The 14,534-nt window shown below is 43.3% G+C and overlaps 1 protein-coding gene across 1 annotated transcript; it reads left to right on the forward strand.

Annotated features, from left to right (window-relative positions):
* The first annotated feature begins 1,972 nt into the window (after positions 1-1,972).
* On the forward strand, positions 1,973-13,758 carry LOC122621669 (retinol dehydrogenase 13). The gene is made up of 5 exons (XM_043799615.1): positions 1,973-2,103; positions 4,012-4,664; positions 5,213-5,276; positions 13,029-13,175; positions 13,303-13,758. Exons 1-5 carry the CDS (start codon positions 2,006-2,008, stop codon positions 13,559-13,561), a joined length of 1,221 nt encoding a protein of 406 aa, XP_043655550.1. The 5' UTR covers positions 1,973-2,005; the 3' UTR covers positions 13,562-13,758.
* The last annotated feature ends 776 nt before the right edge of the window (positions 13,759-14,534 follow it).

Here is a 14,534-nt window from a genome sequence, read left to right on the forward strand (position 1 = left end):
ATTTCACAAGTGGGCACCAGTGGGGCGTGCGGGGGGTGCGGAGGATGCGGGGAACCCCCATATATTGGGATGCTGTTCAATCAATTGTTCAACCGGAAATGGAAACAACACACTGCGAACTGGAGGCGTAAAGTGCATGGAGTGCACTTTCCATAGTCCACGGCTCCCATAGGGGCTGTGGAAACTACATTCGACTAAATTACTCGAAAAATATATATTTAGTCACGGCATGTTTTATGGATGCGACGTAATTGAATTGAAGTTTCAAAGGGTGGGAAGTTGCAGTCAAATGGACCGAAAGCGAATGAATGGCATTTCCCAGCATTTTCCGGGAACAAGTGATGATGGCTCTCCGCTGAGATCTTGCCGGATAATAAATTTGGACAGTGTGTGCGCCAATGGACAAGGTAAATAAGGGTGTTCAGTTCTATGGGTTTGTATTTTTTCGGCATAAGTAAATACAAATAAAGGAGAACGCATTTCAAGTTAGTGAGTTTAAAAACAATCAAAAGCAAAATTCACACGACTATATGCAGTGAGCTTAGCCAATTGAAAAGATTTATTTACATTTTAATCTGTCTCCATAACCATCAAATAACCACATTTTCAAAATTCATATTAAATATTAATGCACGGGTATTCATTACTTTAAACAATTAAATAGACAATGTATCCCACATTTCCATAGTTTCCATCTTTCAACACATACATTAATGTTCCACTATATCCCAAACCACTTTTCTCCACTTTTTTATCCCAGACAACAGCTGTTCAAGAATAATTAAAATTTGTGGCTACTCAGTCTGGCATATTTAGTACACTTTCGAATAAATTAAAATAAAGAGCGGATCTTCGAGGTAAAAACGCGAAAAGATTAATTGAATCACATTAGTCTGCGTTGCCACATACAAAAATATACTAACTGAATGCGTAAGCCGCAGAAAATGAAGGGAAAAAATTGGATGAAAAGCGGAGTAAAACACAAATTAAAAAATGGAAAACGTGTGTAAATAGCGAGCAGCATTTTCCGACCCTCTAACGTTCTTGTATTGCGGCTTGTGCAAATTTGCACCTAACCTTCACAGCCACGACAGGTGGAAAACTCGGAAAAATCAAACGAGGGGCGCGAAAATGGGGAGCTAGGGGCAAGTTGCCCCTCTCTTTCTAGCTCATTTCGTATGCCGCGCAACAAGCATTTATGTAAATTGAAAATATGCCGGTGACGTTTGAGGGGTCAAAAAATAGGCGGCGATGCCGAGCGGGGTGGGGTGGTCATTAAATTCAATTGTCGACGACATCTTCTTCGCCGGCTCTGCAAATCTGCGCTCAGATGTGAGCGAGTCCACTCACAAGCCCGCACCTAAACAGGCATCTCTCGATAGAGTGAACAGTTGGAACTATCTAGAAACCACAAGTAATTACCTTATTCTTGAATATTATCTGAGCAACAGTATGTATATTTTCTTATAACTAAACAGGCATCTCTCGATTAGAGTAAGCACTTAGCACTATCTAGAAACCATAAGTAATTGTCTAATAATCGTATCAAAAATAAAGTGTGAGAAAGTATACATATTATATGAGCAGCAATATATATTTTCTTAGCCATATTCTAGGGTATCTCCGATTATGTTTTTGTGATGTGAGGAATCTAATCTAGAACGCAGAGCATACAATAAGAACAACGAAAGCATAATCTTCCCGTTTTAACATAAACTACCTAAAGTCCATGCTCGATCTCCAGTCCTAATTAGGGAGTTATCACTGTAGTCACACGTGTGTACATACATTAATTTATGCTGCACCCAGCGGGTGACCACGCAAAGAGAACTCATATTTATTACTACGGATGCCGCTCAGTTCGCGTTCAACAATTGTGCCGTGCAGACCCAGTCACAGTCACAGATTCATTCATCGATTGCAGGGGAAGAAAGTGAGGCAGCATACACCGAGCACCCAGCAGCACCCGGAAGCTCCCAGAAGCATCCAAAGCATCCACTCAAGGATGGAGCGACTGCTGACCATGTTCGAGGAGGCGGATCCCTTCGCCACGTGGTGGCCCACGATAGCGGCCCTCACGGTGGGCATTGTGATTACGGTGCGGTGAGTGCGATGAGTCAACGGAAACTGTGATATATTTTTGTATTCACCCTGCCACATTCGCTACCCTACCCAGCCCCAAAAGTGCCCATTTTTGGGGCATAAAAACTTTCGCCTCGGACACACGTAAATAAATGTCGCAGCAGCCCAGTAAAAACTCCCCCTCTGTCACCATTCGCGAAAAAGTTTTTAAGTGGATTTCGTACAGAGATGGTGGAGAACTCGAGAGGAAGTGGCTGAGCAGTGGTGCAGAGATAACCCGGATAATATGTAATATCTGAAGATTATTTCCATTTTTGTTTTTTACTCCCTCCGGTACTCGAGGGTTAAGAGGGTGGACTTTATTCAAGGCGAGCCACTCGTTCGCCTACTGAAATGCATGCTTTAAATAGTAAATTGGGATATTATAATAAATGTATTGCAATTTTATATAAATAATACATTTATATATTTAGTAATGTTAGTGATAAACTATTCCAGTCCAGCTTGCGCAATAACTTCATGTTCATACATCGATTAATACATATCTAACGAAGTTATACTGGAAACCCTTTTATTAGAGAACCTCAAAATTCCTTCCATTGCTCTGTACAGGGTATCTTTTAGTTCAGGCACTAATTTACCTACTGGTTTTTGTTGTTCCTGCTCCGCGAGCATCGCGGTTTATGTGACCCGTCGCTATCTGTCGCTTCGCAGTTGCAGGTGTTAGTTTAAGCTGCGAAAGCGGAAGCGGAAATGGAAGTGACTGCAATATGGCACTCGGCACTCCCCTTGCCAGCGAGTCCCCCTCCCCCAGTGCCACCTCAAAATATTTACAAAGTGGATTTGCGAAAGTTTGGCTCAAAGTAAATGAAATGCCAAATGAATTCCAAAATGAAGGATGGCACGGCAAACTTAGCTCTAAGTGCCAAAATAAGTCTCCGCCAAATGAAGTGAAGCAAATGGAATGCGGTGAAGATTATAGAGGAAGTAACTGACTGCAAAATGCTGAACTTAAAGTGCCTTCGATTGCGGGGGATGTGGACATTTAAATTAAGCCAATTATTATCAAAAAACGATCTTCTTAAAGTCCCAACATAAGCGGCACTTGCACTTGCACATTACAAGAGAAATAAGTTGGTTCTTTCATGATGGCAATGGAGTAATTATCATTTTGTTTCAAATATGCATTATATCAAATTAAATTTGTAGACAACAGGACTAACGAACAAATAAAGCAATTAAACGAATTGGAAATGAATTAGAACTCAGCCATGCGAATTAATTGACTTCAGGACGAATAAATACTAATTAGTGCTTTTTATACCTGTGTAGAGTTTAATACCCACTCTGCATATAGTTGAGGTAAAGCCTATGCTGCGCACATTCGTTGGTTTCCCTTGGCTGGAAATTAAATAAATTGACAATTATTGTTTACACATACGCACCGAAATTAATGCAGTTGAAAATGAGCGGCCAGAGTTAGTCAAATCGCCAAAAGCCCTCAGGCGGACTTATGCAAATAGCCATGCTGATTCCATTAACGCCTGTCAATAAGCCAAAATTCCGACTATATGGGTGTTCCACCCCTCAATAAATAGACTGCCACTACTGGACACTTGGAAAAAAACCTGCTTTAGCTTAAAGAAAGTCTATGGTTAAATTGGGGAAAAGGTTTAATATAACAGTTTGAAACTTACAATAAGTTTCTCTATTTTTAAAGCTTACCTTCTTACCATCTGTACTTGAAGTGTTATATACAAGCACTTTTGGTTGCGATATTTAGCTAAGTGCACACACGCGACATGGACGCAGGACATCATTGAGCTACCCATGAACCATAAGCCGCACCCACTGATCCCCATTCCGCCCCTTTTGCCATCCGCCATCCGCCACCCTCCATCTAATCTGTATCCTTTACCCGCATGCCAGGACCTTAATGAGCGGCCAGCGCTGTCCGAACGATAATCAAATCAAGGAGCAAATCGTGGTGGTCACCGGCGGCAACAGCGGCATTGGCTTCGAAATAGCCCAGGCTCTGGCCGGCCGAGGTGGCCGGATAATCCTCGCCTGCCGCAATCTGGAGGCTGGGGAGCGGGCGGCGGGCATAATCAAACGTGAGCTGGGCTGCCGCACCCCCCTGAACTCCCCAGACGACGAGGACAATCCGGCGGACAGGTACTTCGTGGAGGCCCGCTACTTGGACCTCTGTTCGCTGCGCAGTGTCCATCACTTTGCCGGCCAGCTGATGGCGGAATTCGAGCGGATCGACGTGCTGGTCCACAATGCCGGAGTGGTGTTCGCCAACACCCAGGTGCCCACGGAGGATGGCTTCGAACGGCACAGCCAGGTGAACTACCTGGCCCCCTTCCTGCTGACCCACCTGCTCCTGCCACACCTGCAACGCTCGGAGCAGGGGCGCATCCTCTTCGTTTCCGCCCACGCCCATCAGGGCGCCAAAATCGATTTCGACGATCCCCTAAATGTGGGCACCTGGTCGGTGAAGTTCCACGCCCGCGAAGCCTTCGCCCACTCCAAGCTCTGCGTGCTCCTCGCCACCCGTTGGATGGCCAGGGAACTGAAAGGTGAGTGCCCAAAGTTCGGGACCTTTTCCCCGGGAGAACTGCGGAAGTGCACTCGGAGGAGCTGCCATTTTGGGCTATCTCAATTGCTCAGTTAGTGGCCATTAGGCGGGGAAAATGTAATTAATGAGTTTCTATCTTTACTGCACTTGAACTTTGGCGTAAGTTATTTTGAAGTAATGTTTGTTTGAATTATTATAGTTTATTACTTCCATCAGATAGATTCAAGTAATTTTAAATAACATCAATTAAATATTATATAATTTCTAAGTCCCAGAAAAGGGTTTGAAACAATTGTTATAACCACTTGTCATAGCATTTTGGTTTATTGTTAAAAACTATCAAGATTAATTAGTATAAGTAAGCCCAACTTATAACGTAACGTACATGTTCCGCTATTAAGACGCTATAGGTAGGCCACAAACAAATCTGTTTTTCTCGCAGTGCAGCTCCAAATTTTAGCATAGTTTGCACTCTGACTTATTGATGCATTCACTGCGCAATCTTGATTCCGAGAAACAAGTAACCAAGGTCTGCTAATTTCCCCACAGGTACCTCGGTCACGGTCAACTGCTGCACACCAGGACTCGTCCGTGGAACTCGCCATTTTCGCAAGTAAGTGCCCAAGATCTGGATCTGGAAGCCCCAGAAGCCAGACCAAACCAAGCTGGGGAACCCGCAACCCAAATTGAAATTCAAACGAAACTGGAGCAAAGTGCAGAATGCAGAATGCAACTGAAACTCTAACTAAATTTTAAGCTCATTTCGTGGCCGCGCGGAAGACAACTTTTGCACTTTCATTAAGCAGCTATAGTTTGTCTCTCTTTCTCTCACTCTCTATATCTCTTTCTCCCTGTCACCTTCCATCTCTCTCCCTCTTTCTGGTTTCCTGTGACTTTGTATCTGCATCTGTGGGACGAGGGGCGACTCGTTTTGATGCAATCGAAAAGTTTGCAAGTCACTCGGGCGGGGCTGGAAATGGAAACCACCTTTTTTGGCAACAGCATCAAGGTAACATTTCAACCGAAGGCCAAAATCATTTCGAAATACGAAATGAGTTGGTCAAATACCGAAATCCGGCCTAAATGCAACCAGAGACTTGGGGAATCGAATTGCAGGGGGAAAAGGGTAGCAGCAAATTTGGGAAAACATGTTAGAATGCAGTAACGAGAAACTAGAATTACAGAATAGATTCAATTAAAAGGTAATTGCTTTTAAAATGGATATTAGAATTTCTGTAAACTCTAGTAATGAACTGGGGTTTTAAATTCAAATCACGGCCTAACTTCCACTCATGGCCATTTCTGGCCTTCATCGATTTTCGTGCTACACGATACACAATTAGTTGCCAACACTTGGCCAAACCATAATCAGGCTTAACAATTTGCCAATGTGATGGCGATGGCGATGGCTCCGCACTTTGCTTCTAAATCCGATTTAAGGCATGCAAATTAGATGCGACTCGACGCACAAAAAAGCAAAACCAGAGCAGCACATTTGCACAGTACACAGAAAAGGACGTGCAAACACGACAAACAGTTGCAAATTGCGGAAGGACAAAATGCCAGCAACAACAGACATCAAGTGCCACATCAGCAGGACACTGAGAGAAACAGTCGTTCCATTAAATTCCTAACTAAATTAAGCACACAGAATCGCTTATAAATAATGCCATGTGGGCTATCAAGTTTGAATTTTAAACAAGTTACTAGATGTGCTTGATAGCACACTATCATCTATGATAACTACTTTCTAATTAAATAACTTAAACTTGCGTTGAGATTTTTAATTAAATGATGTAAATTTCGTAGCTTATGTGATCACTGCCATCATCATCATCATTACAAGCCCAGCCATTCTTAGATATATTTTTGTAACTGTGCGAGCAGCAACAACACTCCAGAGCCATACCCAAACGACAACAGCTGCAATGAACTTTCACCCGGCCACGCCCACTCCTCATCATCAAATGCAGATGAGCTGCCATCGAGTGGCAGTTGCCAAAAAGATATGTATGTGAGGATGGCACAAGGAGCTTCTCCAGCGGGCTGCTGTGCTGGCCAGAAGTGAAATGCGGTAATTAAAAGCGGCCAAGTCAGAGAATTGCGGGTCGGCCGCAATTGAAATGGCGGCGGGTCAAGCTCGGCTCTCACTTCTGACCAGGCTCCGTTTGGGCCAACTTTCGCCTGCTGACCCCGCCACGTCGTCCTTTTGAGTTATGACCCAGACCCACAGTCACACAGCCCGGTGACAGATGCCTCTGCCTCCTCTGCCTCTGTTGACGCTGCTGATGCTGCCAGTTGTGTTGGCAGCTCGACTTTTTCCAGAAAATATATGTTTTCCTCTGGTGATTGTCCCAGAGAGAAAATTCGCCGTGATAAACAAGGTCCCCCAGACATTCGTAACCTTAAGATTATAATCTCGCTAGTTACTTAGGCTCAGCAACCTAAGCTGAATGTCCCTTCGACGAAAGCATTCCTTTAAAACTCTGCTTTATGAATCTATAAAGCTGAGTTTAATTTCACAAGATTGTTGTGTGCCATCTTTTCAGAAGAAAACATCTAATATTTAGCTCTTCATTTCCATTTCCCTAAAAATTGCTCGATATTTACTGCCACGAGTACTAGACCATTAGAATGAGGCATCTCTGATGGCCAGCATCCAGTTGGTGGCACACTGTGAACTAACTGACGGTCATGAACATGAACATGGCCGGGATACGGGATTCGGGATCCGGGATCCGGGGTCCAGTCTCCTAATGATGGACCAGAATTAATGCGAAATTTATTGATGCTTCTTAAGCTGGCACAAAAGTTGCCCTTGTTGTTCCGCTGCTTCCCTTTTTTCTGGCAGTTATAAATTAGAATTTGCCGACAATGTGCTGGTACACAGGGCATATTGTGACCCCGATTTCTCAGGAAATCATCTATTCAGATTGTCCAGGGTGGATAAGATTTTGAGGATGAAGAGTTCACTGGCTTATTTATTCGTGCGCGTCAACCTATTCTAACGATTTTGATTACAACCTATATTAATAGCTTAAAAAGTTTTGCAAGGGAAGAAAAGGATTCTTTCAATTTGGTTTAAACTAAGTTCGGCATTTGAAGCCCACTTGGAAAGAAAAAGTCTGCAAAATATACATGTAATATTAAATGTTTCTTTAAGCGTTATAACAAAAAAAAACAATTTAAAAACCAAAACATATTTTATTTTTATTTAACTTTCATGAGATTCAAATTACATTTCAAGTACTTTCTGTGGCTCCTTGAGCCAACTTTAAATTGCTTAGGAAATTAGGTTTAATGACCCATTAAATGTGCTTTTATGAGGCTCTCTAAAATTTTAAGTCACATTACCCAAACGAAACGAAAGATGATTTAGACATTTCGGATAAGGCCAGCAGATTAAACATCGCTCGATGGCCATTGAATTTGTGAATTATATGAGCCTGTTCATAAAGCCTGTTCGCACATGCGACGTACACATGTAAATGGGGATTTTGGGGGAAGCACATGCCCAGTGGAGCCCCAAGCCCAGCCCCAAGTCCAAAGCCCAAAGCCCAACGCCGAGGACAATAGATGGCCAGGACCCACTCAGAAGGGAGCACAATGGAACAGGTGCTCAAGTGTGTGTAGCACACACAGAGGCACACACGCACACAATTGAACATTGTTAACACGACCAGCACGTACAACAAATTACACAATTCAATGGCAATAAATGATGTAAAAGAGGCTAAGGTTTAGATACAGTTCTCATGCTCATTCCCCCGAAAGGAGCTGGAGTTGGGCTGTCAGAAGCCAGGAAAGCATAATCCATCATAGACACAAATTGTACTGTCTGCATATGTACAAGTTTAACTACCCTGCTCCGTTTCCACTTCCATTTCCATTCCCATTCCTATTCCCTCCCCTTCCCATATTCCACTTTCCTGGCGAAGCAGAAACATTGTTAACATGCGTCATTACAATTTGCAAAATGCGATAACAATGCGCCAGCAAAAAGAGCCCTGAAATGGGCAAAAAGCGAGGCAAGGAAATCAAATGCCTTGGCGAGCGTACAAATCATTTGGACATAAAACGCAGCACCTTGGCAGGCGAAGGTGGAAAATCGCTGTGGACAAGGACATGGTCATGCAGTGGAGATGGCACTGGGAATGGGAATGGGTGTGGGGATAGGTCCTGCTCCTATCGGCGTGGCACGTGACCCAGCAGCAACGCCAGGAACAACGGAAAAACCAAGCCAACGAGACACAAATTACACCTTAGAGATGGGTAGAGGTCCTGTTTTTTATGCTGACAATTATAGAAATATTTTGAAAATAAATTTCTAGTAACGAGACCATTTAGAAACCATTTACAACAGATTATAGTGATAGCGTGCACTTCCACTTTCAACACAAATGCCTCAATTTCGCTGTACTGTGAGGGCACAACAAACAAGGCCAACTCGAAACAAATTAAAAGAGACAAACACATGCTCACCTCTAGTGGCCAAGGAAGACCCCCACTTACCCACTTACCCCAAAACTTGGCCAACTGCTGCGGGCAGCGGCAATAAAACAGCAAATGAACAGCGGAAGCGACATCAAGTGGCTGTACATGTAGGTGAATGTGAGCCGGGTTTCTCCACGGACTCCGATGTTGGGATGTTGGGATGTATGGGTACTGGAACTGGGACTGGATTGCTTCATGGGCATGTGGGCAGCACTTGGCTTCTTTCTATGGTTTTAGACCTTAGCGATGATAACAATAATATAAATATAAATTCTTTATCTTAGATTCGTATTCATTACATAACTTTCTTGTCATTACTAACCAAAATGTAAAAGACTTAAATCTGTCTGGTACCTCAATCCTTAAGATGTAAATTCCTAAATAGCATATTGCATGCAAATAACAGTGTAATCAATCGTCAATTTGTACTGCCAGAGTAACAGGTATCTGATAGCCGACAAACTGAACTGTAGCGTACTGCCAGTTTTTACTTACCAGATTTATTTCTTACACTTTTCTAGTATGTCTACTCTTTATTCAACGATTTCCGCATAATATTAAAATATTTGTGCTGGCATCATAAACATTTCCATTGCAGCGTTCAGTTCGAATCCATTTCTTCCGGTGCACGAAGCTTACATGCATTGGCTTCCTGTCCAACGGATATCTCCCTGTTGTGCTTTTTGTGCTGTTGCATTCTGTTACATGTTCTGCCTTTGCGAGTAGATTTTCTTTTTACAGACTTTGTAGCGCCAAATTGAACTTTTGTTGTACCCATACCCCATACCCGACTGCCACGCCCCCACGTCACCTCCCCCGCTTCCTTGCTGGCATACTATGTATGTATAAGTGTGTAGCATACACTATTCATATCGGAGATAACTCTGACTTTCGTTGGCAACTGCAAAAGTGCTGAAGCAGCTGTCAGGCTCACCCGTGCACTGCAATTCCCACCCTGGAAATCCTGGCCGTCCTGGCCACGCCCACATCCTGACACTCTTGGGGCATCTTTCTTCATTTTTTGCAGCTGCCATTGATGAAAAAAGCGATACCTGCTGGGCTTTCGAGATTGTGGCCGAACGCTTATCATCGGAATTCTAGTATACTTCATCATCTTGGCAGGAAGGTCAGTTTATGGTTGCGTATCTGCTGATTTATTGCGGCCTTTTATCCACTTGACAGTTGGACACTTACACAGCAGATTGCTGTGCAGGTTGCTACAGCCAGATTATACATTTCAAGATATTTACTGACTTTTTGCCTTCCTCTTCTGGAATTAACCTAATGAAATAGCATCCTTTATAACTAAGAACCATTTTAAAGCTACCAATCTGCTGCAACATAATCGCCAGGAAGGGACTTAGCCTGCTTAGCCTTAGTCTGCTTAAATCGCCGTCCAATGAAAACAATTAACTGGCGTTTACGCTATTAGTTTCGCCCTAGAGTGGATTCAATTTCGGCTCGTGGCCCATCTATTGTGGCATTAAAGTAAAATACTCGGAAAAGCCATGCCCTTTTCTCTCTTTCAAGCCATTTTGCTGCGCTTTTCCTTTGGCTGGCTGGCGCACTCACACGTACAGCTAAAAGATTTTCCCGGTCGGTAATAGCAGGTGGTGCAGGTCGGGGTTAAAATGAACTTTGCACCGCTGCAGCTTAGCGAGTCAGGCTGAAATTTTTCAATCCCACCCACTGCGACGAACGAAAAGGTGTGAGCATATCAGGCATGTCGGTGGCGTATACGCAATATTCCAGACATTAGAGCCAGACATAAAAGACCAAACCAAAACATAAAAAAACATATATATTCTCACGCTTTTAAATTTAAGTTCTGTAAAGTGCTCATCTGATCCAAGCTAGAAATGTAATATTTTACATATAATTAAATGTCAACGTGGCTCCCAAGCAAATTATTTTCGCAATTTTCCCAATTTCAGCCGGAAAATTTATATACTCCCTTTTAAGCCCCCAATATTTCCTGACTTTTCTGTGTAAACAGCCATTAATCAATGCATCCAGAGAGTAACCCCCTAGTCTAAGCCACGACCCAGCCACACACATTTATTTTGCTTTGCACTCTTTTCCCATTTTTTCCCAACAAACCATCTGCAGCCCCTGCAGCTTTCTATGCACTTTAAAAATGCAACCAGTTGGCGAGCGAGGAGGGGGGTTAATGGCGGGGGGAGCAAGGACAGATACTCGTATCTATGAAAACGCTGGCGTAAAACGATGAATGGAATCAACACCAGCCTCGACCCAGGACAAGGGGATTTAACTTTTGTGGCAGTGTGGAGGGTTCCAGGGGGTCAGAGGAAGGATCCAGGGCCAGGTCAGCCCAATTCATACATAGTGATGCGAAAGGCAATCATTTATATACCTAGTTGAGGTGCAGTAAAGCCATAAAACTTGAATAGTTACTAGATGTATCTCATTTCATTATAGGGTATTTTTATAAAAAAGATTTAGTGATTTAGATTTAACTCAACATGAACCTCTCTTGGAATAATTGCTGTATTAAGGGATTCTGAAAAAATAAAATCAAACCATTATATTGAATATAGAAAACTTGCTGCACGCAAAAAGTAGCTGGTGATAAACCTAGATAGAACCAACTATTTCCATCGCTGAGCACACGTGGCATCGCTCTTATGCGAGGCTTCTATCTGTGCGTACTATGAAGTGAATGAAAATGAAAAGCAGTTAATGCTCGAGTCACGGAAAAAGCGTAAATGGAAAAGTTAAACGCATTAATTATTTATTTATCGTTTTATCGTGTTCAAGTGTCGGTGAACTTGCTCACCGTTCATCGTTCGTTGCCCGCCTGGAAAAACAAAAGGAAAGCACCGAACGAGGGCGAAAAGCATTAACAACGACAGCTAAGCAAATTGTGCGCAAGTTCGTAATCCTTCCTGAAAGGCAGCATCACAAGCACTCAGAGAAAAACTATTAGGTAGATTTTAAATACGTCAAATGATTTATAAACTCAGTTCTAAAGGCGATAAATGATATGATAAAATACTTGCTTAAATGCAACAAAAGTACTTTCCGCGGCCATTGAACATTTTTCTCAGTGTAAAAAGTGGGGTGAGGGGTTGAAAGAAGTGCAGGGAGCTGGATGGGGGGGCCATTTCGCACAACTCGTTGGGCTCAGACGCTGGAATTGGCCCAGTCCCAGCTGCGAGATGGCCAAGAGCTGGAGATCAACGGATGAGCGGCTGAATTGAATGGAGGACATCTGGCGGTACTGGCGCCCTTTATCGCCCAATTGAAAATGCCATTAAAACAATGCAACCAAAAGATGGTTAAAGTTTCGCTTAGAGACCAGATTTAGTCAAAACTTTATAAAAACTAAACTGGGATCTAACGATTTAATTGAATGCGAAATATGGGTGGAATATTAAACAAGCTAAAGAGGACACTTCATTTCAAAGTTTCTGCATGTCTTAGGAGTTTTAAGCAACTTTTATGTCTCTTAACCAAAACTAATTTTATTGGCTAAACAAGCATCGGAAGCATTCGGAAAACGTTGTGGGGGAAAACAATATACATAAATTTAAATGTAGTTTCATCCTTCATCTTAGCTTACCTCAGTTATATATCGATATATCAGTGAATATATCTACAAAATCTTAAATCATAAGCGATAATTACAAAAACACATTTATAGTTTGTAAAGGGACTGCTTGCGAATATTGTGCATATATGAATGGTGATTATTTGATCATATTACTTCAATTATTTAAATACATTACATTCCCTTATGTTTAAAAAAGCAATTTAAAGGCAAAGCGCTCAATGGACCCTTTTCAGCTTCAACATTTCTTGGCTCCTTGTTCCCCATTTAAATAATTACCATAATTGGTTAACTTTGCAGCTCGCCGCTGATGTCGTCCCTCTGCGTGAAGGCGGTCACCTACCCGTGGATGTGGCTGTTCATGAAGAACGCCTACGAGGGCGCCCAGTGCGCCATCCGCCTGGCCACCGATCCCCAGCTGAAGGAAGTCACCGGCGAGTACTTCAAGTGAGTAGTTGCCATGGCCACTCCACTCCACTGCGCTCCGGTTTCTGTTGGCCGCATTAGCAGCACTTTGTTGGCCACTTTCTGCAGCACAGCCCCCTCAAAACAGCCCCTTTTTTGTTCGTTGCAGTGATTGCGAAATTGCGGAAAGTTCGGTGACGGGCCAAGACAAGGAGTTGGCCAAGAAGCTGTATATGCAAACCATAAAAACCCTCGAAAGCGTTACCAAACTAACCGTCGACAGGGAGGAGTACGGCTTGGATTTGCAGCTGGAGCTGGAGTCTGAGCTGAGGCTGGAGGCCCCGGCGGAAGCGGAACCGGAACCGGAAACGAACCAGGCAGCGGATGAAAGGAAGTGGCAGGGGGATGGAGAGACGGAGCAACGGTAGTCATTGGAGTGATTTATGCCTGGCACGCGGCCCGAGTTCCTTGGAGAATGCCAACTGCAACGTCTATTTGCATTCGGTTTAACAATTGCCGCATTAGGCAGCCTCCCTTCGCCCCCTTTTTATGTGGACCCCTGACTTTGTATGGCCCCCTTGTTCCCCGGAAATAAATGCAACTTTAATGTGCGAGCAGCCTGAAATTGCAGAGTTTGTACTTTTCGAGCAGCGTCGATGGGCTGAATATGTTGGAGCTTGAGCCTTTGATTTATTCCCAATTTAAAATGCTCTCGTTCGAACGGGAATCCCTGCAAGAATCCTAAATGGACAGTCGCAAGCATTTCGGCTGAATAAAAGATATGAATGGGGAAAAATGTTTCTATTAAATTTGCATAATTATTATAAAATTGATTTAATTTCTATTAAATCTTTACTTGTTCTGTACATTTTCCAGTCGAACTGAAATCATCCGATACAACTAACGTTAAAAGATTATTTCCATTCCCACATCGATGCCCCAAATAAAACCCAAAATACCAATGCACAATTGTAATCGTAAATTTAGAAGACCAAATGCGGGGAATCCATGGGCACAAGCTTGAATGGAGCATGGAGAATGAGCTAATTGCGAAATGTTTTTCGCTCCGTCTAAATTTGGCCCCCTCCCAACCCCCAATCCCCAATCCACAACCCCCGACTCCCGACTCCCGATCCCTGGGCCAAATGGCAACGCGTGCCAACAAACTGTTGATTACCAGCAACAACAACGAGGACTTGAGCTCACACAGATACTCGCCCAAATACATATGTATGCGTGTGTACGGCTGTATGGACGGAAAACGAACCGGAGATGCAAGGCCAATTATTTTTAGTTCAGCTAAAACCGATTTCCATTATAATGTGTGTACAATCCACAATGCGAGGCTTAGACGAGGACATGCCAGGGGCAGACAGCCGGGAGAATTCTACATTCCGAGGA

Source organism: Drosophila teissieri, chromosome 3R (assembly GCF_016746235.2).
Source record: "Drosophila teissieri strain GT53w chromosome 3R, Prin_Dtei_1.1, whole genome shotgun sequence".
NCBI lineage: Eukaryota > Metazoa > Arthropoda > Insecta > Diptera > Drosophilidae > Drosophila > Drosophila teissieri.